Here is a 24,376-nt window from a genome sequence, read left to right on the forward strand (position 1 = left end):
CCCCGTCCCAGCCTTGTCCAGCGCCCATCCGGCCAGGCCGGGCTTGGCCTTGCCCAGCCTAGGCTGGGCTGGCAGTGCCGGAGCCAAGGCGAGCGCTCCGGGGCTCAGCCCCAGCGTGGGTTTGAGAGAGCTGCCGGGGCCGCTGCCAGCCCCACGGAGGGTGGTCCTGGCTCAGCCCCACCGGCCGAGGTGTGGGACACACCACACCTCGGGGACACGAGGCTCCGCATCCCAGCGCTGTCCCCAGCAGCCGCTCCAGGCTGGCCCGGGAGGGACAGGCCCAGCGGGACTCAGGGCACTGGGCCTTGGGGCAGGGCAGGGCTGGGGTCCCATGGGGCACTCAGGGCCGCTGATCTGTGAGCCTGCCCCCCTCCCAGAGCACATCAGTACCCCAAAATCCCCCATACCACACATCCCTCCCACCCCTTCCCTGTGGGGTCACCAGGCTGTCGTATGAAGTTTTATTGCCGACATGCAGGAGTAGTTCCGATGTAGTACAAAAATAACGTCTTTATACAAATTTTTTTCCTTTTTTTTTTTTTTTTTTTTTTTTTCCTTACAACAGGCTCTGTCCCACCGTGGCCCTGTGGCCCCCATGCCCCCTGCACCACCCCCTTCCAGTTTGCCTTAGCACAAGTGAATTGACCGGTGCTGCCACTGCAGGATCCTGGTGTGATACAGCCTCAGGGAGTCCCAGAATATTGCTTTTTGCTTTAACATTGGGGAAAAACAGTAAAAATAAACAGGGAATGAGGCAGGAGAGAACCAGAAGGAGAGAGCAGGGCCCTGCTGGGGTGCTCAGGGGATCCCTGCCCTGCTGCTGGTGGCACAGGGGGGTGATGAGCCCACGGGACAGACCCATCATTTAAAAATAAAATAAATAAGGCGAAAGAGTTGGGGCTACTGGCTCAGCTGGGGTGGTGCAGGGAGCTGGTCTGTGTTAGTGTTCACGAGGCCCTGCCTGGCCACAGGGCCTTGGCGAGGCGCAGGCAGGACGTAATGCCCAACACGGCCAGGGAGGTTCAGGTCCAGCCCCTGTCCCCACAAAGCCACTGCTGGCGTGGCCCAGCTTAGACCCCGTCCCCTTCCCCAGCCCGGGGCAAGAAAAGGCAATAACACGCTACAAACATCTGCAACTCGCTCCCTGCCCACACTAAGAGAGCAGTGCAGCCCCAAAAAGCAAGGCAGCCCCCTCAGCTCCAAGCCTCCCTGCTCACAGGGTTGGCAGGAGGGTGATGCCAGGGCTGGGAGCAGCCAGGGAAGGAGGCAGCTGAAGAAGGTGCTGCTTTGAGCAGGAGCCCTGGGCAGGGCACTGGGAGCCCTGGGAGCTCTGTGTGAGAACAGTTCATCTGGCAAGACAGGCATCCAGTTCATAAATGAGGCTCAGAAACAATCGTTCCTGCTCTCAGCACAGGCCAAAGCTCTTCCAGTGGCACCAGGTGACAAACCAGGATGTCCTTCCCCTGCTTTGGCATGAGGGCAGAGGCAGCCCCAGGTTTGGGCTGGGATGGCAAGAAAAGCTGGGAACAAATACAGTAGAGACTTCAGCCAGCCCCTCCTATCTCTAGGCGAATTATTCTGGGAAGCTTTTCACATTATAACTCATATATTACATCTGTACCACAACTGAGGGGGAAAACGCTAAATCAGAATTAATGCAACTGTAACTGCACCTGGGATATGCTACTGAAAAATAAGATTAAATCATAGATCCTTAGAAACTAAAGGATTCAGTGAGAGGTGGGAGAGGGGGCAGGGGCCCTGGCAGGCCAAGTCCTGCAAAACCTTTGAAGTGGGGACAGGATCTGATCCCTGCCCGGACGACTCCTCAACTCCTGCCTGAGGCGGTGGCCGGGCTCTCCGGTCACAGCAGTGGCCACGCAGGACTGGCCGGCATGGCCAGACCAGGTGGCACGTAAGGACAAAAACAGATTTGATGCAGATGAAGGGAAGTGGGAGGTTTCAAGAAATTCTGCCTTTCGAGAAACCCTGATAAATCCAAGCTTATTCAAACCACACGGAGCGGGTGCCACGGGCCGGCCCCGCGCTGCACGGCCACGGCTCTGTGCCAGCAGCTTCACCCTTGGAAGTCTCCTCCTCCTTTCCCACGGGCTTTGCTCGATCCAGAGAACAGCATGGTTAAAAAGACAAGAGAGGTAGATTACAGTCATGATCAAAAGCAGATTAGTCATCTAGGCTTCGATTTTAAAAAAACAGATTCCAGAAGATGCCAAGAGGTTGCTGCTTCCAAAACTAGCTTTTCCAAAAGTCTTCTCCGTCCGGGGCGGGTGTGAGTGCGTGTCCCTGGACAGAACTTGGGATTGCTACATTATTCCCCGTCGTGGGACACCGGTATTGCTGTAGGCTGGAGCAGGCGAGGTGAGGGCAGACTGCAGGGTGGTGCTCGTGCTCTTGGGGCATGGGGAGCTACTTCCGGAGGTACCTCTGGGCCAGGATGGCCGCGTCCAAAGGGTTCATGGGCTGCGCGTCGTGGCCCAGGCGCCGCAGACGGGCGGGATGTTCCCGAACTGCCGCTTCTGCAGGAAGCTCTTGGCCTCATGCAAGGTGTTCTTCTCCTCAGCCAAGAGCAGCTGCTGTCTCATGTAGTTCTCGAACTCGTACTGGGAGCACTCCTCTGTCACCTTCACCTGCAGAGATCGACCTGTCAGAGACCTGGCAGCCCCACGGCTTCTCTGATGGGCCTGAGCTACCACGGGATACCTGGGATCCTAATGCAGGAAAGGGACCTGCTGCTGGGGATGCAGGCAGGACTCCTCATGAGCTAGAAGTGCCACCAGGACACAGCATCTCTGTCCTTACATGGCTCATCCCAGCCCTGGCAGCACTGAGGCTGCAGCTGCCTGACCCCTGTCCCTGCAGCACCATCACAGATCCTGCATGGCTGTCCCTGGGCAGCCAGGCTGTGGCCAACACTTCTAGCATGAAACAAACCGGCAGGAAAACAGGATGTTTGCTCCCATGGCAGAGCTCACTGGGAGCCAGAGCCAACACTGACTGCTGCCTCCTCCCAGCATTCCCAGCTGTGTGAGAGGGAGTGAGCGCTGCTGGGAGCGGAGTGAGCTGCTCTCATCAGCTCCGGGGCCGAGCTCACTTCCTGGCAGCTCAGCCAGCTGGATGTGCCTCCTGCTCCCAGCAGCATTGGCCTTTCCTTCCGCTGCACAACGTGAGGGACTCAGCTCTGTCCTCCCCACCCTCCCCTTCCCAGCTGAGGGACACAATGGGCGCCATCACAGGTGGACTGGCGCAGCAGCACAGAAAAGCAGTTCTGGGGAAAGCAGGGAAACCTACCTCCTGGGGGTTTTCAGGATTAGCCACTTGGTCATCTATGTCCGGCACCACTTGCAAAGGGCCACTCAGCGAGGACATGGACTGCCTGGAGGAGAGCACAGCATTGGGATCCAGAGCATGGCACTGGCTCAGCCACCCTCACCCAGCTCCAGGGAGATCCCACTGGGATGGCCATGGCTACCATAAGCATTTGCACAGGCCTCTCCAGCTGTATCCATCAGCACACAGTGGTGGACATGTGGGATTTAAAGGCTTACTGCAGTTCTCAGACTCTCCTCTGGTGAGGTGAGCCAGCCACAGCTGGAACAACACAGCCTGTGGCCAGAGACAGCATGTCCTGTCTCCCCTTGCACATACCAGGACGCTATGATGGAGCTGAGGGAATCCAGCACTTCAGAAGCCGTCAGCCGCTGCTGCGGGTCCAGGACGAGCAGTTTCCGGATCAAGCACACAGTGTTTTCTGAGACCCGGCCATCCCTGGGACAGACAACACAGGGTGAGCCTGGGCTGGGCACAGTGTGGCAGGATGGATGTGCTGGGAGCACAGGCCAGGAGCTACAGGAGCCAGGAGCTACAGGAGCCAGGAGCTACAGGAGCCACCACTGCTCTGCTCCTCCCCACAAGCTGTCCCAGCCCTGCTCCTGCTTCCTGCACCCAGCCTGTTGTCGGTACTGCTGTGACCCTTGGGGTGCTGAGGGGAGCCCCTCCAGCTGCAGCTGGCCCAGTCAGCCCCCCGTGGGCAGGCAGGAATGGCAGGCTGTACTCACTCGGGGATGGTGTACTCGGCAGCCTTGATTTTGCGGAAGAGCTCCTGAGGTATGCTGTCGTAGAAGGGGAACTGGCCGTAGAGCATGGTGAACAGCACCACCCCCAGCGCCCACATGTCACTGGGCTTCCCACGGTATGGCCGGCCTGCAGGGAGAGGGCACACACAGCCTGGAAATCCTGGAAAGCACAGCCTTGGCAACCCCCTCACCTCCCACAGCAGAGGTGCTGAGTAACCCTCACATGGGACCCTTTTTCTAAGCATTAACCAAAACACTTAAGGCTTCCCATAACATCACACCAAAACTCTTTCCAAGGCATCCTCTGTGAATGAGCAAATTGTCCATCTCCACACAAGTGTCCTCCTGTTCCCCATGGAGCAGAAATATCCCTGTTGTGAACTAAGGGTATCAGGTAGTTGGAACTGCTGTGCTGGAGTTCCCAGGTCAGTGTCCCTAACACAGAACCACCCAGCTTGCAAGGTGGAGGGAATTCAAGGACCAGGGAGCACAGGGTAGGAGGATGCAGGAAAGAAGACCAGGCAGGATAAAGCTGAGCCCATGGGGAAGGGACTCTGACTGTGGGATGAATCTAGCACACAGCCACTGAAGCCAGATGTAAAGGCACAGAGTGTGCAGGAAGGTGCTTTCCTGCACAAAGACATTTAGACAAAGACACTAGACAAACCCTAACCCAAGGCTGCTGCAGCCCCAGGATTCACCTGATGGAAATGCTGCTTCTAAACCCCTTTGGTCACAACAATCAGCACACAGCAGCATGGACAGGGTCACAGAATGAAAACCCAGTGCTACAGCAGAGTACAGGACTCAGGGAGAGACTTCCTCTGACTCACACAGTGAGTCACTGCTGCAGCATTTGGTATTTGTACTAATTATTCTTTGCTTTATATGCTCAGAAAAAGGCACCTCTCCCTCCTCCTCCAACTTTTCCTGCTGTGACATTTCAGCAGCCATCCCTCAGCAGAGACAGCTTCTCCTGGAGACCCACAACAATGATTAATTCCTCAGGCGCTCCAGCTTCCCCCTGCCCAGGAGCACCGGCAATACAGAGGGAGGGATGTGCCAAACCTGAAGGTGGAATGTCCTCAAGTAACTTCCCCCTTGATACTTGGAGGGGAGCTGCAGACTGAGCAGTTTTGGGAGAGCATTTTAGAGAGCACAGGATGGGCCCCATGGGAAGGGCTGTTGGCACACACTGGAGCTGGGGTGCAGCACAATGGCAGTGAGAGCCAGGCTGGGCAGAGCAGGTGAGTCCTGAGCTAAGACTGCACCTTGCAGGGTCTCAAGCAGCCTCAACTGTCAGAGATCAGCCAAGACAGCCTGTTCAGTGCCCTGTGGCCAGTTACACCACAAGAGTGCCCTGAGAAGAAACATGAGAAGGTAGCTGGAGGCCTGAACAGATCAGCACCCTGGAGCAGAAGGAGCAGCTCCTCGTAGCCTCCTTCAGTCACTCGAGCCACAACTGCTCCAAGCTCCTGCAGAGCAGTTGGCTTCTATCATCCATCTGGTCACAAGGGCCTCAGGATATCCTGCAGAACAGGAAAGGCTTGCAAAAGCCCCAGGATCCACCTCCTTGCTTGCCTTTGCTCCCTTCCTTGCCGGGAGGGAAGCGCCTCAAACCTGCCTGGCAGATCAAGATGGAGGAGGTCGGCTACATTTACTGCTGCTGCCTGCAAACCTGACAAAAACCTCCTGAGGGGAGTCCACGGGGGCTGGATCCTCCAGGACTGGCTCCCTCTGAGGGCATTTCTGCAATACAGTTGCTTGGGATACCAGGAACAAGTAACTCATGTGTTAATGCCTGATATCTGGATCTACAAGAGGGAGAGGCTTTGTGTGCACAGTCCCACCTGTATGTGCAGCCTTCAATACTGATCTGCCTCACCTGCATGAGAGGAAAAAACCCCAAAATGATGCCTGGGTCACTACAACGACAACCAGGACCACTCCTGCCTGCTCAAAGGCTGGTACAGGAGCACAGAATCACAGAGTTACGGGGTTGGAAGAGACCTTCAAGACTGAGTCTAACCCAGCCCCAACACCTCAATTAAACCCTGGCACCCAGTGCCAAATCCAGGCTTGTTTTAAACACCCCCAGGGATGTTGACTGCACCACCTCCCCAGGCAGATCATTCCAGAACTTTATCATCCTTTCAGTAAAAACTTTTTCCTAATATCCAACCTGGTCATAAAAGGAGATCAGGTTGGTCAAACACAACCTACCCCTCCTAAACCCCTGCTGGCTGGGTCTGACACCCTGGCCATCCTGTAAATGCTGTGTGATGAAATCAATATCAACTGTTCCATTATCTTATCAGGTACTGAGGTCAGGCTAACTGACCTATAATTACCAGGATGCTCCTTCCCACCCTTTCTGTGAATGGGTGTCACACTGGCCAGCTTCCAGTCATCTGGAACTCCCCCAGTGAGCCAGGACTGCTGGTAAATGATGGAGACAGGCTTTGCAAGCTCATTTGCCAGCTCCCTCATCACTCTGGGGTGGATCCCAGCTGGTCCCAAAGATTTATGAACAGAGCAGAGATGAGAGTTCATGGAGAGAAACTGGACAGAAAGCACAGCTGTTCCTGATGGTTCCATGCACTGGGAACAGTTAAAGGCAGGAGGACCCCAGGGAAAGCTGCTCTGTGCTGGAGCCAGACTCTGCTCAGAGCCTCTGCTGGAGACAAGGCACAGGCCAGGCTGCTGGAGCGGGGGATCCAGCCCAGACTGCTTTGGCCTGCTGTCATCATTCCTTTAATTGTAAGTAACTCCTCTCAGTTGGTCCAGAAGCTGCCCAGAGGGTCACTGGAAGTGAGCAGCAGCTGGAGGAACTGGTGCTCTTAGTGCACAGCTGGAATGCACTGACATCCTGGTGGGATCTGGACTGGCTGCCCCTTGGGCCCAGGGTTTTACCTGCAGCTTAAGGAAAGCCTCAGGATCTGAATTCTGACACTGGAAATAGAACATGTTGTCTGCAGTCAGACTCATTTGGGAACAGCCAGATTTGAAGCAGCTTTGAAGTTCAGACAAGCCTTAAGAAAAAAGTCAGGCTCAGTCCTCCCCTCCAACTTTCCCAGCTGGAAAACCAGACCAAGTCTCCTAACTGGACCTTAATTAAGAGGCTCTCATGAAGGTGCATATGGGAACACAACAGGTGGTTTTATTTATTGTCAGGAGGCACAAATGAGTGAAATGAGTGTTGAGGGGAATTCCTACCACTGAGCACGTCTGGGCTGATGTAGGCAGGGCTGCCACGCTGGTCCTTCAGCAGGTCATCCTCGCTCACCAGGTGCTTCCCCAGGCAGAAGTTGGTGATGGTGATCCGGTGAGTCCTGGGGAGAAGCACAGGGAAGGGGGTCAGGGAACACAGGCAATCCTGCACAGACAGCAAGGTGACTCCAGAACAGGGACTGTGCATGTGGGGCTTTCTAGGAGGCTTGAAGTGCTGGGAGAAGACACACAGAGGTGTAAAATTAACTCTGTCCCAAAGGGGAGGAATTCCATGCCTAGCAGCAAGGCTTGCAAGGCACTCACAGGGGTAGTAAAAGGCTCTGTGACAATGTCTGGGTGGCCTGTGTCAGCGTGGCTGTAAGCACAGCCTGTACCTGGCTCATCTTGCAGCCTTGGCTGATCTCCTAGGAACATCCCAGCCTGCAGCACCAGAGCTGCAGGATCTGCCCCAGGTGCTGCCTGAGCACTGGAGAGCATGAGTGTGAACAAAGCTGAGGTTTATTTCAGCTGCTGATTGTGCCCTGCACTTCCCAGCTGCCATCTTCTCCACACTGCATCTTCTGGGAGCTAAGGGAAAACACCCTGTGGAAGCTGCCCGTGCCTGGCCCCTGAGCACTGGGTGTTTACAGTCACCAGAGGAGCTGCAGGAGCTGTGATCAGACTCAGCACAACCCCGCCTGTGTCACTCAAGAGTCCCACACAGGAGCCTGGTGGCAGCTCCATCTGATCCACAGGACTGCTCTCCACACACAGGTGTGCACAACACAAAGCCTGATCAACACCCAAAAACCTCACACAGAAAAGGGAAAGCTGCAGGTACACAGAATTTCTTTATTGGTTCACCCCTACTTCTCTATGGTACTGCCAGCTCCCATAAACAAATTTTTCCAGTGCAAGTGAGCTAATTACAAAACTATTGTTCCATTAATCCTCCCTGTCATTCAGATAATTTGGATTTTAACTTACAATGTAAAGGTGTGAACACAAAAACATTGTCTGGAAGATTTCTTGAAAAGTATTTCACAGCTAGAACCTGAGAGAATGGATTAAATCAGTCACAATAATAACAAAGAAACATTTCCAGCCAGTCTCACAGACAAATGAAATAGAACCAAGTGTGGGTTGGCCATGGAGAGCTGGTTATTAAAACAGACAGACTTGTGTTTAAGAAGTGTTAGCTTCAACTGTCAGGAGACTTCTCTGGCTGAATAACAAGCTGCAGGATTTGTTAAGGATTTAAAAGACTAAGTGCTCTATAGGACACTAAAATGCTCAGGGTTGCTTGATTCTATTTAGTCTCTGAAATTTGATCTAATCTGTAATCTCTCAACTCCTCCTGCACTGGTTTATGAGGAAATCTGAGAGGCTTTAATGTCTGTGGGGAAGGAAGTCTGAGGGAGCCCCAGGTGGGATGTGCCTGCAGGACCTTGCAGTGCCACGTTGTTACCTTCCTTCCCTGCCCTGAGAAAGGCCCTGGCTCTTTGTGAGCAGGGCTGGAGCAGAACAAAGGGTTCTGCTCAGCCCCACGGGCTGCTCCTCTCCATGGAGATGGCTCTTACGCCTCTCCCACCCTTCCCTGTGACTCACTGCTGCACAGGCTGCAGCTCTCCCTCACCAACGCTGAGAAAAAAGCAAAAGCAGAGATGTAACACAAAGAGTGACTCTGGCAAGTCTGTTCAAAGCTTCAAACACCTCCCCCTGCTAGTGAGGCCCTGGGTGTAGCTCCATTGGTGGGGTGCTCTCCTGTACTCAGTGCCCAGAAAAGAAGGGAAGTTCTGCATGCATCCTTTAAAGCACCAACCTTTGTCTGCCTCTTCCAGCAAGGAGGAGAATCAAAGCAGCAAGCACAAGAGTTTTATCTTAAAGCAGCTCTACAGAAACAACTTTAAACAACTTAGAGGTGGCCCTGAGAAGCAGCAGCAGCTGTGTGTGTGGGGGGGAACCAAGAAGTTCAAGTTCTGTAGATAAAACCTGTTTCCTCTCAGTGTTAGGGAGGAGAAAGCAGCAAGCTGTGAGCCCAGCAAACCTGCAAGCTTTGTAGACTCAAAGCCTGCAGAACTCCATCCTTCCCTCTTTTTATTCATTCCACAGAAACCCAGACAGTGTGAAAAGGATGAATTCCACTCGTTCTTGAAGTAAGTGCAAAATATTTAGTCAGTAATGTAATCCTGGAGGAGAGAGCAGAGGATCTGAGCTGAACTAGGCTGCTGGTAAAGAACACAGACCCCAAGGCACTGAGCAGCTCCACAGAGCCACCAAACAGGGCCAGGCCACCCCCCCCTGCCCTGAGGTCCTGCTGAGCTCCTGCCCCTCTCTGGGCTGGTCCCTCTGGGTCTGCACCAGCATCCAGCACCTGCCAGGCTCCAGAGGCTCCTGTGAAACCAGCAAGGGAACAAGGGAGCCATTTCATATACAAATACACACTGGACAGAAGTGCTTTTGTTTAGATAAGTCAATATTTCACTGCTAGCAAAAACACAGCAGGGCAGCAGTCAGATCTAACACTGCTGTGATTGTAGAACAGCCAGCAAGGCTGGGAATGCCTTTAGCATGATGGAGGGTGAATTATGGGCACAGAACCAATCACCATAGTTTTTTTGGTTCTTTTTAATATATATAAAATCAATGCTTCTCTTGCAGGTTACTAAATTGTTATAAAATTGAGTTTTAAGCAGTTAGAATCCAAAAAGAAGTCCTGACAAGGGGCCACTAAGCTGGGTGGGAAAAATGATCTACCTAGGTGGGGCTAAATTCAGTTTTGGAGATTAATTAATATAACTTTGAGCTGGATATGTGGTTTTGCACAGCCTGCTTCCCTTTTCCTCACTCTCCTGCACAGGAGCACTCAACAAGTGCTGCCTTTGGCTGTGTTTGCATTAGAAATCTGCTTCAAGGAAGAAACAAGACTGCTGCCAGGCCAGCAGCTCTCCAGCACACTTACCTTTTGTTTAGCACCATGTTTCCTAATTTCAAGTCTCTGTGCACAATATTTTTCTGTAAAAAATATAGGAGTATTACAAGCTTATTTGTTGTAGAAGTATAGATTTCATACTTGCACAAGAGCACTAAAAAGAAATCATGGCATCTGCACACACTGAAATAACCCAGGTCAAGGTTTCAGGTCAGGTTTCACCCTGAGTACTTTGTGCCCTTCACTTTTGATTGTGATCAGGACAGAACAAGCAAATTTGCTACTCTGAACACAAAGACAGACTTAGTGTATCTGAGAGACCTGGAACTGAGGTGTCCAGGCTTGGTTAGAGCAGTCTGATGAGCATTCCTTTACCAGACCCAGCTGCATTGCCCTGTGTCACAGGGGAACGAGTCAAACACCAGCAGAATCCATTTTTATTACAATAGTTTCTGGTTCATTGATCTCAAAACTTGCAGCTTGAGGCTCTGATCTCCAATCAATTCTTACACTCTGATTTATTTTGCTTCTCAAGGAAACAGTTTCTGTTTCCTGTGTTTGACCAGGCTCTGCTCTCCTCTTTGAGTGCCCCTGTCTGAGCTTACCACACTGTGGTTCACCTGACCTGCCCTCAGCCCAGCTGGCCCCTCTCCACAGCCCACAAACACCACATTATCATCCAGAAACGTGAGGAGCAGAGAGGGAAGGGAATGCAAACGTGAGGAGCACGGTTAGAAGGGCTTGGGGCATGAGGTCTTATGCTGCTAACATCCCTGCCTTGTAACCTGGCCACTGCCTGCCCCAGGAAGTTTTGAAGCATCTGCTATTCTAACATGGGAAAATTTTGCCTCTCAGCACTGGAAGGGAGCTCTCTTTCCAAGCTCTCACCTTGTGTAATGCTTCTACCACTCGTACCACGTCATAAAATATCACCACGGTCTCCCGCTCGCTGAGTCTCTTCTCTTTAATGACATAATGCTGCAGATTGATCAGATCTGCTGTTTTGTCACTGAAATCATGAGCACAGAGACAGTCCAACACCAGGCAAATGCGCTTCTTCATCTTCCTGACCATCCTGTTGGCTTCCAGATCTTCTATGATTTCACAAGCTCGGTCCTGGGGGAGGCAAACACAGCAGCAACCCCTCAGGGAAGCTCCAGGGCACATGCACAGAGCCTGGCAGAGTAAATAACTCAATAACTGGGGGGTGATCTCAAAATAAGCAAATGCAATCACAGTGCTTCATCTCTGTCCTGAAGTAGGATTTCAAACAAGATGCAGCTGAGCTGGACATTTGGCTTATTTAAGATTTAGTACGGATGGTCTCAAGTGAAAAGTGTGTTGGCAAAATGTAACCAGCAAGTCAGGCAATGCCAACACCCAAAGCAGTAATTGCTATCAGCCCCTCACATCAGTGAACAGCCCTAAAGGCACCAACCCCAACACAATCCACTCACACAAAAACTGATCAGCACAGTGACTGGTTTGACTTGCTGAAATAGTTTCTTGGCTATTTGTCCCCTCTGACAAGTTATAAACAGTACAGAGACCAAAAACCCAAATTTAATTCTAAAAGGTGCTAATTAATTTGCCAATGAAATAGGCAAACTGTTGTTCTGTCTGAAGGGGGGGTGCTGAGTGCCTGTAAATGCTCTCACATTTCCCAAAAGCCTACTGTACTCTCCAGAGCTCCTGTCTGAAGCAGCTCTGAGGTGGTTAACCTCAGAGTGCTGCAATACAAGAGCAGGGTCAGCACGAACTGTACATTAAACAAAAGCAGCTCAATCCATCAGCAGTCCCTGGCACTGCCCCAGCCTGGATGGTGACCAAGTGTACCTGGAAGAGCCCGTGATGATGGACCACTCCTTCCTGGTTGTGGAGCAGGGAAAGAAGAGAATACTCCGTGTGCAGCAGCATCTTGCCCTGTCGCTCCTCCTGGGTTTCTATTCCTTTGTCACCTCTCTCTTCTAAGGTGAGAATCTTCAGGAAAAGGGAAAATGCCTTTTACAGCTCCCAGAGGCACACAAACGCCCCCAGCCCTCTCTCATTTTTGGCATTCCCATGTGTTTACAGCTGGTGGAAGTGCTCTGATGGTTGTGTCCTTGCCACAGGCCTGTCTGAACTCAGCACCATCTGTGCAGAATGCACAGCAACAGCTTCATTAAGGTAGAACCATGGAAAGGTGGCTGTTTGCAAATATCCCAGGTGCTTTTACCCTCCTGGAGCTGCCCCATTCAGGTACAGATCCAAGGGCTCTGGGAGAGCAGCACAGCAGCAGAGGTCTCATCTCAGGGCTGATCTGGACGTGGATCTGGCCCTGCCAAGGGGGAGCTGCAGCAGCCATGTCCCACTGCACTGGTTCAGCCCACACCACTCACTCACTGCCCAAGTGCTTCTGCACAGGAGCTGGAGAGTCCTGAAGGTCTGGGAGCCTGCAGTTTGCTTACCTTCAGCTGATAAAAGTCATCCGTCCCGTCCTTTCTTGCCAAACACTGAACAATACTTGGCACAGGGGAGTTACCTAAACGTGGACCTACAGCACAAAGCAGAAACAGACTTGTTTTCCCTCCAGCAGCAGTGACTAACCCGGGTTACATCAGCTGTCACTAGTTATGTTTGCTTGCACCAAGTTCCCTTTTTTGCAGGAGGCTTGAGTGCATTTTCACAAATCTAAAGCCAAAAAAAAAAAGGTCTTGAACTCTGAAACCTTTTGGGATAATGTTTCATTTGTTCTCTGGAGCAACATTTATCAAAGCCCGCACATGGCCCGGCTGTTTGCAGAAATCCTAATTTCTGCATGCCTGAACCACACAGCTCTTACATTCACAGCAACACCCATGGCAACTGTTACTGCCACACCTGGGAACACAGCTGCCACCTCTGCAAGGATGGCTCAGGGGTGTCCAAATTAGCCCAGATTTCAAGTAAACATACAGTCTCCACTCCTCACTTTAAATCAGTCAGCTCCAACTGATTTCCCATTGGTTTCCAACGTGAAGTCTAAGATTTTTGACAGTTCTGAACCAACAACTATTCTAGCAACTGTCCAGAGCTGGCAGAGTGGCCTTGCCTTGGTACATACCACTTTGAGTACCACTAGTGAATTGTTAAGTTGCCCCCATGCTGATGTGACAACACATTCCAGGTCAGCAGGGTTGAACACAATCAAAAAACCCCCCAATGAATTTGGTATTTAACAAAGTCTAAGAACAGAGTTCAACGAAACAAAACAAATCCAAAAAAAACCCCAAAGGGGGTAAAATCAAGATCTATTTCTCTCCCAAGCCTTGCTGCCTTGCTGATCCCACATCTCCTGAGCTTGGCCAGCTGCAGGAGCTCCCAGGCTGCTGCTCTGCACATCTGGTGACCTGTGCTCTCAGGTAAGATGCTGAGTTACACACCTGCTTCCCCACACTCCACAGTGCCTTTTGTTTTCAGTTTTGCCACCAGCAGCCACCCTGGCCAGTGCAGAGCCCCCTCCCTGCTTACCCAGGATGAAAGGACCTGCTCTCTTGGCGTTATTCCCGGAGATCCCCGCACACAGAGCCTTTGCCTTAGCGGATGTTTCCCCAGCTCCTCTGTCCGATGCTCGCCGCTTCATCCTTGGCTCTTGAGAGAGAACAGAGATCACATCTCTGAGTTATTTTCTCCTGTTATCCCTGATTTCTACTGGAAGGCTCTCACCTACAGATGCACTGGTGGCTCTGCCTACTTGTGTGTCTACACACAGCCCTGGCTCCCTGCTGACAGACCAGGGGTGGGCTGCAGGCTCAGAGCAGCTCTAAAGGCATAAATCAGCCTCGTTATTCAGGGCAACATTTCCTACAACAGTTGTTTGAGAGACATAGTGGGAACAAGTCAAGATAATTAAAGCTTGTTTTACAGCAAAAACAAGTTTGCAAATTAACATATTCTAAAAGCTCTGAAAGAAGATGCCCAAGTTAGCCCTGTGTATGGGTGTCTGCTGCTGCTGCAGCCTTTTGGGGGTTTCTTCACAGAGGATCCACATGAGGCATCACAGCCACCCACTGAGTCCCTCAGAGGCTTGAGTCTGTTCCTCAAACAGCCAAGAATGCACAAAACTGACCACAAAAATTAGTGTCTTTCACCTTCCCCAACAAGGGCATAGAAAACAAGCACAACAGTTATTCTGACATTCAGTTCAGTTCACAATGTTTTTTCAAAAATGTATTTTTAGCCTTGAAAAAAGTCCCCTCTCTCTGTACCTCATTAGACTCTGACCTTATTACATCTCCATCTACCTACATCCAGTGCAGCTGGAATTTGGACTCCAGCACATAAACCCTGTCACCTCAGCCTCCACGTGCAGGAATCAACGCTGTGTTTAGAATTAACACACTATTAAATGCTCCAATGGACATTCCAGTGGAAGGCAACACTGGTGACAACATGTGTGTTTTCCTGCACAACCGCTATTTGCAAAACCCCATTTGATCTATTAGATGTGAATCTTACGGTTTGCATCTAGGAATTTATTCAAGGTCCACACATCACCACCATTCAGCACCAACAACTAAAAACTCAACTACCTCTCCTTATTCAGGCAGTGCAGAAAGTCTCATTTCCAACATCCATTTTCTGCTGCTCAGAAATCTGAAAAGAATTTGCATAGCCAAGATCTAAAGGGCCAAATAAATTCAAGGCTTATGACTAAAACTAAAGAAAAGTCTTGTTTCAGTTTAGCTGGCAAAGCATCTCTCAGGTGAGCTGCTGGGTGTGGTGTGAGCTCGCCACATCCATCAGCTCCAGCCAATGGAAGTTCTGCTCCCAGTACAGCTCCTCTTCATCTCCAGATTTTAGAAAACGGCTTCAAAGACTTTTGCAAACATTTACACATTCAGTGTCTGTGCTCTCACTTTTTAAAGATACTTTGGGGGGTAGATGAGAAGAGGAACCAAGCACAGCTCCATTTCCTTACTCAAGCCCAATCCCAGGAGTTCTTCCATAAGAGGTTACTACAACAGGCAGGGGAAAATATTTTCTGGGTTGTACATATTTGTTTGAGAAGAGCCCAGGTGTTTCACCATGTAAGAGATTGATAAATCACCTCCCTGTGAGTGAAGTTCACCCTCTGGCAGTCCCGCCCTTTCTGTGGACACAGGCTGATCTCACTGCATTGATTCATCCAGCAGCACCTGTCCAGGACCAGCAACAGCCAGGAGATAAAGGGAGGAGCCTTGCAGCAGACTTTGCATCTCTGCACTCCTGACTCCAGCACCTTCACACCTCCACAGAGCAGTGTCACCAACCCAATGAGCTGAACAGGACACAGTTCTGACCCCCTTGTGCTCCTTGCTCTGCCCATTCTGCATCCCTGACCCAACATCCTGATGAACTCCTCCTCTCCTTGCACATCACTGTCTCAGCTGGAAACGTGAGTAACACTTCTACTGGAGAAACCCCCTGCACAGGACCTCTGAGATAATCCATTGTGCAATTTGGCTTGCTGGTGCAAATGGTGCTACTGTAATCAAAACAACCTGAGGACTCACGTAGTTCAGCATCAACTGTATCGTTACTCTTCTTCCAAACTAGGTTTTCCAACGTCTCAGGAGGCAGGAGTTGTCACCTTGGAGAAGGCTGGATGGGCAAAAGGTCGAGGAATCTGTAATGTGAAATGAGATACACTTGATGCTGTGGTTCTGGATTATTCTGATTATGATAACACAGGATGCACTGAACCTTTATTTGGGCTGTTTATTTAGGCTTGGAAAAGGATTGAAGCTCCTGGTGAGAGAATAAAAGGATCTGGAAGTTCAATCCCTGCACTACTGGACACATTCCCATGTCACCCATCTGCCAAGTGATGCAGGGCAGGCCTTTGGAGCAGGTACAAACACAGGCTCCACTTGAACCCCTGCCATGCAGCACCTGCCTGGGCTTAACAGCATCTCAAACACACCTGACTGAGCACCAAGAGACTCCTTGCCACCACCAGCAGCTTTCTATGACACTAGGAGTTAGCAGAGTTTGGGTCAGATCAGTATCTGATACCACTGTCCCTGGGATGGAGTGTTTTAAACATGGGCTTGTCCTGGTTCCTTGCAGCAATGTAAGAGGCTCTCTCTCAAGACTGATCCTGCTGATGTTAAAATGATTTTTTTCTTTTCAGTCTTAAGAACTGGGAAGTCCCACCTGTTTGTGGACAGATGCATCCCTTCTCCCCAAATCCAAGCTGAATCAAACCACCCTCCTCCCTTGTCCTGCTGTTGGAACAGAAATGGTCCCTCACACAGACAAAGTTACAAGTCCAGCATAGAAATTTATACTTAATTTTGATGTGACACATGGGATGTATCAAACATCTCACTGGAGAAACCAGTCCAAAGCCTCTCAGTGTGCTAACTAGGGCTTTAATAATAGAATTATGAATCAATTAATTTGGGGACCTAAATGTAATGCCTTTTAATTATGTAGCTTAAGGGAATTGTTTAATTCCTGAATTACTGCATGTCCCAGTGCCTGGTGTAACAACAATGGAAAACATGAGATGAGGAAAGCCCTTTTCATCCCAGAATGAGGAACAAGCAGGTCCTGCAGTCCAGCAGCCACAGCTCAGAGCTGGAGCTGGAAAAGGTACCTTTGGGGCATGAGCAGGATTACTCAGCAGCACAGGAACCACTCATGGCTCCAGAGCAGTTGATCCAGCCCACACTGCACTTTTGGGGGGCTTGTCTTGCCCCAAGGGCACAGCATGAGCTCAGTGGTGGTCACACTTCTTATGTGAGGACTGGGAACCCCAAAGTGCTTGACCCCACTGCTGTGATGAGCTGATTGTGGTGAATAAGGCAGTGGATGGGCTGGGAACCAGCAGCAGGTGACAGAGCCCAAGAGCACCCGCTGGAAGTTCAGGACTGCTGGGAAGTTCCTTCAAGGAGCTCCCACCATTCCAGGGATCTGCCACTAGAGCCCACAGATGGAGATATTCCATCACCCACTGCAGCAGCATTCCTGCCCAGCATTCCCTCCTGAAGCCAAAAGCTGGAACATTTGGGATGAAGCTGCAGAGCTGCTCCACAGCTTTTTGTCCCTCTCTGTGCAGCCTTCATGCTTGCAAAAACAAACCTAAAAAAACAGAATCACATGAGCAGCATCAGGCTGCACCTTTTCCCAGCCAAATACCACAGTGGGCAGTATTTATCAGTGATGGTTAATCCAAGGTCACATTTAAGTCTGGCTCATGGGAAGCTGTGTTGAACATGACCTAAAAAGCTCCATGAACAAAACATTAAATGGGAAAAAGCTGGAGCACGGCCCAGCTTCCCACATGGAACACCAGCAGGTCGGTGTCACTGCAAGGAGCAACGATCCCAGTATTGCCTCACTCCTTCCCGGGCAAACCCGGCCAGAACAGCTCAGACCCGAGTCATCAGCACGCCCAGGGCCAGAGCTCGGCTCTCATTGGAAAAGCTTCCCTGAGAACAGGCGGAGCTTGGATCGGGCAGGCCTGCGGAGGAGTCACTGGCTGGGGGATTAAAGGGAATGTTTGCGGGGCAGATCCCAAGGAAGGCAGGCTGTTGCATTAAGTGTATGAAGTTTGCTCAGAAACACACCCCATGTGTCCCAGCTGGTCCTCAGAGACCAGGAGCACATCCAGAGACCTCGAAGACCAAGAAGACATCATCCCACCCTGGGAACAGGGAAAGGAGAGTCTCTCCTGACCGAACCACGGCCCGGTCCTGGTTCTCCTGCTCTCTCCCGCCCCTCACTCACCAAGTGTATCCAAGAGTTTTTTAGCTTTTCTTCCTCCTCAAAAGGTGAAATTTCTGCTCCCCTCATCCACAGCCCACCCTTATCCTCTTCCTCCTGCACTACACACAGCATGATCTAGGGGGGGGAATTGAGAGAGAGTCATGTGTGGTAGCATGTACTTCATTAAGCTGATGTGCATTTTAATATTTAAATGACTCTTAGTCAGGCAAAAGTTACTTTCTGGACATAGTGTCCTTCAAAGTTTCAGTCACAGGACTTTTGTGTTGTTCTTCAGTGCCAAACCAGGCCCATCCTGTCTGTCCCTCCTCCGGCAGCCAGCTCAGCCTTCCCGACATCAGCCAGGAACAATTTCATCCCTAAAGATAACATGGAATGCACAGGGGAAGCCTCAGCCCTTCCCTGGCTCCTTGCTCATCATCTCACATGGGAGGAGGAGTGGGGGCATCAGGGTGAGCTCCACTCTCCCTCTGCACAGCATGGGGGAGATTCCCTGTGCAGGAATGTTAACTGTTAGTTACTGAAGGCTCTGGGAGCTGAACGGTTCTCCAGGAGAAGCAATAATATATATATATATATATATATATATATATATATATATATATATATATATATATATATATATATATATAAAAGCCCATTGGATGACTCAGTGCAGCCTGTGTTCCGCTGCGCTGCCCTTCCGGGAAGGGAAGCCTGCTCCCGAAACAGAGCCCTGACTCACAGGGTTCTTGGAACCCAGAGGAGACTCATTCAACTTCTTCCCTAAGCGAGAAGTTCGCTCAAAACCAGGCACAGAGTTTCTCCGTCCACAGGAGTAGGAGGAATGCTGGGGCACTGGCGCAGCATGAGGGGCTGGGACAGCCCTGTGCTGTTGGAAGGCACCCAGGGGAGTCTGGACTCGCTGAGCTCCACAATCTGGGAGACAGGAACACCTCTGAACTGCCCCACTGGAGATCCTCCTGCCTCAGCCCAACCTGTGGATCAGCTGAACCCCAGGCACATGAACAAGGCTCAGCCAGCACCTGGGAGTCCCTACAGGAGCCCAGCACACCTTACCTCCACCCACATCCAGCTGTGGTCAGTCTCCAGCTCTTCAGGGACAAAAAAGGCTTCCACAGGCCAAGTCACACAGCAGGGAAAGCAAATTCCATCCTGGCTGCCCCCCCTGGCAGCCAGGGAAACTCTGAAGCACAGGGTTCCAGTGCGTAACTACGGCGCAAGCAACAAGCCAGGCTTTCTTCAAGCCCTTCTGATGCATCAACACATGAGATAGCCAAGGACTCATCTCTGGGAGTTCCCTCTTTGGTTACATAAACACCAACCTCAGCTTAACCCTTTCGTGCTGCAGCACAGGCCACATCCACCAGGAAAAATCCCCACTCCAGCCCAACATCCTGACAGCAGGAGCCTGGAAATGCAGCTGCAGCACTTGAGGCTGCACTGCTGCCCCAGCACGAGTCCCTGACTTTGTCTGTGCCTGCAATCAAGCTGTGCTCACCTTCCAAACCCCACCAGGGGTGCGGGGTGGGTTGTATGACAAGGTTTTATTTCTCATTTATTGCTTCTGACACTATCAATATGCCACAAGCCCCTGCAGCAGGACCTCTGTGTGCACAGAGTGTGACCCACACACGTGCTGACACTTCCCAGCCAGGTGTGGCTGCAGTTTCTTTCAGCAGTGACTCACCTGGCCCTACCTGGAGACAAACGTGTTGAAGTTACCTGCACACGCTGCCAGGCCTACGCTACTGGGGTTTGCAGTGTGACAACACACTGACAGGAACTGCACGCTTGCAAAAAAATATTAACCAAAACAGCCTGTTTCACACAGAAAATGGCCACAGAAAATGGCCAGACAGAACCTACTCTGTCCAGCTGGAGCTCCCAGGCACAGAGGAGACACACACTGCATCTGCCTGGAGCACCTGGAGCCCCCGCACAGGTAAAACCTCCTGAGCTCAGTGGGCAGCTCAGGCACAATCCCAGGGCTGTCCCTGTTCATAGTCACAGAATAGTTTGGGTTGGGAGGGACCTTAAAGACCCTTCCACCCTCCTGCCATGGGCAAAGAGACTTTTCACTACCCCAGGTTGCTCCAAGCCCTGTCCAACTTGGCCTGGAACATTTCCAGGGATGAGACAACCACAGCTTCTCTGGGTAACCTGTGCCAGGGCCTCCCCACCCTCACAGGGAAGAATTTCTCCCTAAAATCCCATCCAACCCTGCCCTCTGTCAGTGTGAAGCCATTCCCCCTTGTCCCCTTGAGGCTCTTGTAAATAGTCTCTGTCCATCTTTCTTGTAGCCCATTCAGGTACTGGGAGGGGCAGTTCTGTCACCCTGAAGGCTCTCTTCTCCCAGCTGAACAACCCCAATTCTCTCACAGCAGAAGTGCTCCAGCCCTCTGATCAGCTTGGTGCCTCCCCTGGATTAATTCCAAGAGGTCCATGTCCTTTCTGTGCTGAATCACAGCCCAGCTCAGTGCCCGTGAGGATTCCCTTGCCTGTCCCAAGCTCTGAAACATCCTGAGGGTCACAGCCCAGCTGAACTTTGCTTTTAAGGAACACAATTACGGGATCAAACCCTCAGCATGGATACCACAGAGAAACAATCAATGGATGCAGCACGAGCCCTCCAGCAATGGGGAAATATGTCCTGAATCCTGAGTGCTGCCAGCCCAGGGCTCCATGCCAGCAGGTGAGTGCTGCCCTGCTGCCCCTTGGGCCACGCCTCACCTGGGTGCCAGGCACCTCACCTGCTGCCTCAGAGGAGCCAGCTGTCCCACAGCACATGGCAGAGGGGTGGTGGCTCAGCCTCTGTTCTGACTTCTCCAGCTCCCTCTGGACACAGGATTGCAGCCCCACACCCCCAGCACATCTGTTCATACCAGCAGATGTTAAGCCCATATATTAAGGCTCTAAATTAGCAAAGAACTGAACCCCCAGCTCTGGTGCAGCCCATTTCAGCACAGCCTGGGCAGGAGGGAGCACAACCCCAAAGCCCTTGTGCAAGCAGTGGAGATGATGTCCCACGAGATCCCCCCAGCAGTGAGACCTTTCACACGCTCAGTACTGCACAGAGAGCAGGGCTCGCAAAGGCCACGACCAGACAGGGACAGCACCCGGCTCTGGGGGTGGGAGGTCCCCCAGCCCCCGGGGTGAGCTGCAGGGAGTGCAGGGCAGGGTCCGTCCCTGCTCTGACACCTGCTGCTGTTACTCACCCTCACTCAGAGGCACAGCCCTCACCTACTCACTGCTGAGGCACACGAGGCTCCTCCCGGGCACAGAGGTGCCCAAAGTCTAAATTCAAACGTTCCTGGCCAGAGTGGAGGCAAAGCCAGCCCCAGTCACGGGCTGTGCCTCCTTCAGCCCCCCGAGCTGCTGCGGGGCTCAAACCGAGCCCCCAGCCTGGAGAGCACCGGCACACCGAGCCGAACCGGGCGGCCAGGGCATCTGGGGGGCTCCCAGGACGATCGGTACCACCGGCGGGTCTGCCCGCAGCGCCCGGCCCGGCCCAACGCGCGGTGGGACCGGGATGGGGACGGGTCCCGGGCCATGTCCCCCACACTCTACCCTGGTCCCTGCTTCGCCTCATCCACCGACAGCCCCAGCTCCCTCATCTCTCACCCACAGCCATGGCCCAGTCCCGGTTCCCTCCGCTCTCCCTCATCCTCCTCACTCAGTCACGGCTCTGTCCCGGTTCCGGTTCCCCCGGTCTCTCGCACCCCTCACTCACCTATGTCCCGGCCCGGTTCCCCCGCTCTCTCCCGCCCCTCACTCACCCATGGCCCCGGTTCCCCCGCTCTCTCCCGCCCCTCACTCACCCATGGCCCGGTCCCAGTTCTCCCGTTCTCTCCCGCCCCTCACTCACCCATGGCCCCGGGCCCGGCCCGGCCCGGCCTCGCTCCGCTCCGGCGGCCGCCTGGCACCGGAAGTGACGCTCCGCCACCGCCCCCCGCTGCCAGCCCGCCCCCTGCCGGCCGCCGCCGGAATGGGGAAACGGCGGCGCTGATTGGGCGATGGCGACAGCGCGGGCGGTGATTGGAGGAGAGCCCAGGGGCAGGACCGGCTTTTGCGACGCGCTCTGATTGGTTGGGACGTGCAGCGGAGAGGGAAGCAAGCAGCGGACACTGATTGGCTGTGGTGCGATGAATCCGGCGCTGATTGGCTCAGGCCGGGGCCAGGACCCCGCAGGGTTGGTGAGCACGCGGGAGATTCGAACGCGCCGTGATTGGCCAAGGGGCGGGGCATATCGAGATGGCCACGCCCACGGAGCAATGGGCCACGCCCACAGAGCGCCGCCCGGCGCCACCGGGACCCCCGGACTGGGGCACTCTGGGTTGTGTCCCCCCGACTGGGACACCCCGAACTGGGACACCCTGGACTGGGACCACAGAACCCCCGTGCTCTGAGCCCCAGGCTGGGATCGGCAGGGTTGGAACCCCCCGGGCTGGGCCCCCCAGTCTGCCCTGCACTGCTGCCCAGCCCCAGGCCTGTGCAACAAGCACCCCCAGGGCACAGCCCCGGCTCCGTGTCCCGCGGGGTCCCTGTGGGAACAGGCTATGGTAGCACTGCAGAGTTTGGTGATGGAGGGGCAGGAAGCAGAGGAGCCGGCAGTGCCAGCATTCTGTGTCCTGGGTGAAGCACGTTCCTGCTTTTTGAGGCAGACGGTGCTGCCCCTTCCCCTGCATGTTCCCTCCCCTTCATCTCGCTGAACACTTCCAGAATGGTGTCTCAGCAGGATGATGAGCACAGACCAGAACGAGCCTCTGCCCTGCTCAGCACCAGCAGCTCCAGGGTGGCCATGCTGGTGACAGCAAGCCCTTTGCTCAGTGGGCATGGAAAGGCTGAGCCAGGGGCAGTGGGATGTCAAGAGTTCTTTGGCCACTGGAGGAGGGACATGAGTAGCTGCCAATGGAAGATGAAATGAGCAGAGAGACCACAGAGCCTTTAAGTGGTGTTATTCACTACAAAAAACAGTCCTGCTCCTCTGCAGGTGGGGGGGAACAGCAGAGCCCCAAGTCCTTGGGGGAAAACGTCCCTTGGGAGACGTCACTGGGTGGAACAGAGAGCTGGCAGTCCCTCAAAGGGGCACATCCACCCAGGTCCATCCTGGCTGCCGTGGGCAGCGCCAGGCCCTCACTTGTGCTTGGCAGGGAGGAACTCCCTGCGTCCCTTGTCACGGGCCCCGAGGTAGCGCACCCTGTGGATGGCCTGCAGCTGCTCCTCGATGGTGGCCCGGATGTCCACCTCGTCGGGGATGTGCACGTAGCGGATGTTCCTGCCGGTCACAAAGAGCTCGTCCAGGCGGGACACGGCGCCCTGCCTGTCCGTGAAGGTCACCTCGGCCAGGCGCACGTTCATGAAGGCGTCCACGCTGGTGACGCGCCCCGCGGCCGCGCTCTCGTCGCGCAGCTCCACGGTGGTGACGTGGCCACGCAGGCCCTGCAGCAGGATCACCAGGCTGTTCTCGGCGATGGTGCGCTCCTTCACCGAGTGGCTCACCTCCATGGCGGCTGCGGCGGGACAGGGGCTGGGGACACCTGCTTGCTGTGCCTCACAGGGAGCAGTCCCTTCCCATGGGCCAAGCCCTGCACACACACCTGAATATGGACCAAATCCTGCACACTGACCTGAACATGGATCTGCCTCTGCACACACACCTGCACATGGACCAACCCCTGCACATGGACCCATTCCTGCACACACACCTGCCCATAGACCAGCCCTTGCACACACACCTGAACATGGACCTGAACATGGACCTGAACATGGACCAACCCCTGTATGTCCACCTGCACACACACCTGTAAATGGATTAACTCCTGCTCACGGACCAACCCCTGAATACACACCTGAACATGAACTAAATCCTGCATATGGACCAACCCCCTCACACACACCTCAACACGGACCAGCCCCTGCACACACACCTGCCCAAGGACCAAATCCTGCTCACAGACCAACCCCTGCACACACACCTGTACAGGGACTAACTCCTGAACACACACCTGCCCACTGTACCAGCCCTCAATCGCTCACCTGCACGCACACACATCGCCCCTCGCACTCTCACCTGCATACGCATCACCGCTCACTCTCACCTGCTCTCACACCGCCCCTCGCCCCAGTCACTCCCATTCTCCTCGCCCACCCCCCTGGCACACGTTCCTCCCCCCTCCCCGCCCGCCGGGGTGCACCGTGTCCCTCTCGCCCTGTCCCTGCCCTCACCCCCCCTCCACCCCAGCTGTCCCCGTCCCTGTCCCCGTCCCCCCTCCCGCACACCGGGCCCCCCCCGCACTCACGCGCCGCCGCCTTCCCGCGCGCTCGCCCGCGCCGCCCCACCCCTCGCGCACGCGCGGCCCCGCCCCTCGCCCCGCCCCCGGCTGGAAGGGGCGGGGCCGGGCGGTCA

At 53.6% G+C, this 24,376-nt stretch overlaps 2 protein-coding genes across 5 annotated transcripts; both read right to left on the bottom strand.

Annotated features, from left to right (window-relative positions):
* Positions 1 to 454: 454 nt before the first annotated feature.
* STK40 (serine/threonine kinase 40) lies at positions 455 to 21,908 on the bottom strand. 2 transcript variants are annotated; one of them, XM_030964420.1, is made up of 12 exons: positions 21,836 to 21,908; positions 15,750 to 15,862; positions 13,726 to 13,845; positions 12,684 to 12,769; positions 12,073 to 12,216; positions 11,125 to 11,352; positions 10,267 to 10,319; positions 7,311 to 7,426; positions 4,077 to 4,221; positions 3,667 to 3,786; positions 3,310 to 3,394; positions 455 to 2,648 (listed from the first exon to the last, which is right to left on the bottom strand). In XM_030964420.1, the coding sequence occupies exons 3-12, from the start codon at positions 13,835 to 13,837 to the stop codon at positions 2,475 to 2,477; spliced, it is 1,263 nt and encodes a 420-aa protein (XP_030820280.1). In that variant the 5' UTR covers positions 13,838 to 13,845; positions 15,750 to 15,862; positions 21,836 to 21,908; the 3' UTR covers positions 455 to 2,474. The 2 variants fall into 2 exon arrangements, with proteins under 2 accessions (XP_030820280.1, XP_030820281.1); XM_030964421.1 differs by having other exon boundaries at positions 15,738 to 15,862.
* A 1,000-nt stretch (positions 21,909 to 22,908) lies between these two features.
* LSM10 (LSM10, U7 small nuclear RNA associated) lies at positions 22,909 to 24,317 on the bottom strand. 3 transcript variants are annotated; one of them, XM_030964443.1, is made up of 2 exons: positions 24,270 to 24,317; positions 22,909 to 23,480 (listed from the first exon to the last, which is right to left on the bottom strand). In XM_030964443.1, exon 2 carries the CDS (start codon positions 23,473 to 23,475, stop codon positions 23,104 to 23,106), a length of 372 nt encoding a protein of 123 aa, XP_030820303.1. In that variant the 5' UTR covers positions 23,476 to 23,480; positions 24,270 to 24,317; the 3' UTR covers positions 22,909 to 23,103. The 3 variants fall into 3 exon arrangements, with proteins under 3 accessions (XP_030820303.1, XP_030820301.1, XP_030820302.1); XM_030964441.1 differs by having other exon boundaries at positions 22,909 to 23,567; positions 24,270 to 24,311; XM_030964442.1 differs by having other exon boundaries at positions 22,909 to 23,555; positions 24,270 to 24,302.
* Between the last annotated feature and the right edge of the window lie 59 nt (positions 24,318 to 24,376).

This window comes from Camarhynchus parvulus, chromosome 23 (assembly GCF_901933205.1).
Source record: "Camarhynchus parvulus chromosome 23, STF_HiC, whole genome shotgun sequence".
NCBI classification, from domain to species: Eukaryota; Metazoa; Chordata; class Aves; order Passeriformes; family Thraupidae; genus Camarhynchus; species Camarhynchus parvulus.

Excerpts from the sequence above, each read along its gene's own strand:
- STK40 (XM_030964420.1), bottom strand. The coding sequence starts at position 13,837 with ATGAAGCGGCGAGCATCGGACAGAGGAGCTGGGGAAACATCCGCTAAG. Across the intron at positions 12,770-13,725 it reads AGCAGGTCCTTTCATCCTGG|GTCCACGTTTAGGTAACTCC; the intron begins GTAAGCAGGGAG and ends TTTGTGCTGTAG. Across the intron at positions 11,353-12,072 it reads ATCATCACGGGCTCTTCCAG|GACCGAGCTTGTGAAATCAT; the intron begins GTACACTTGGTC and ends TGCCTCCCCCAG.
- LSM10 (XM_030964443.1), bottom strand. The coding sequence starts at position 23,475 with ATGGAGGTGAGCCACTCGGTGAAGGAGCGCACCATCGCCGAGAACAGC.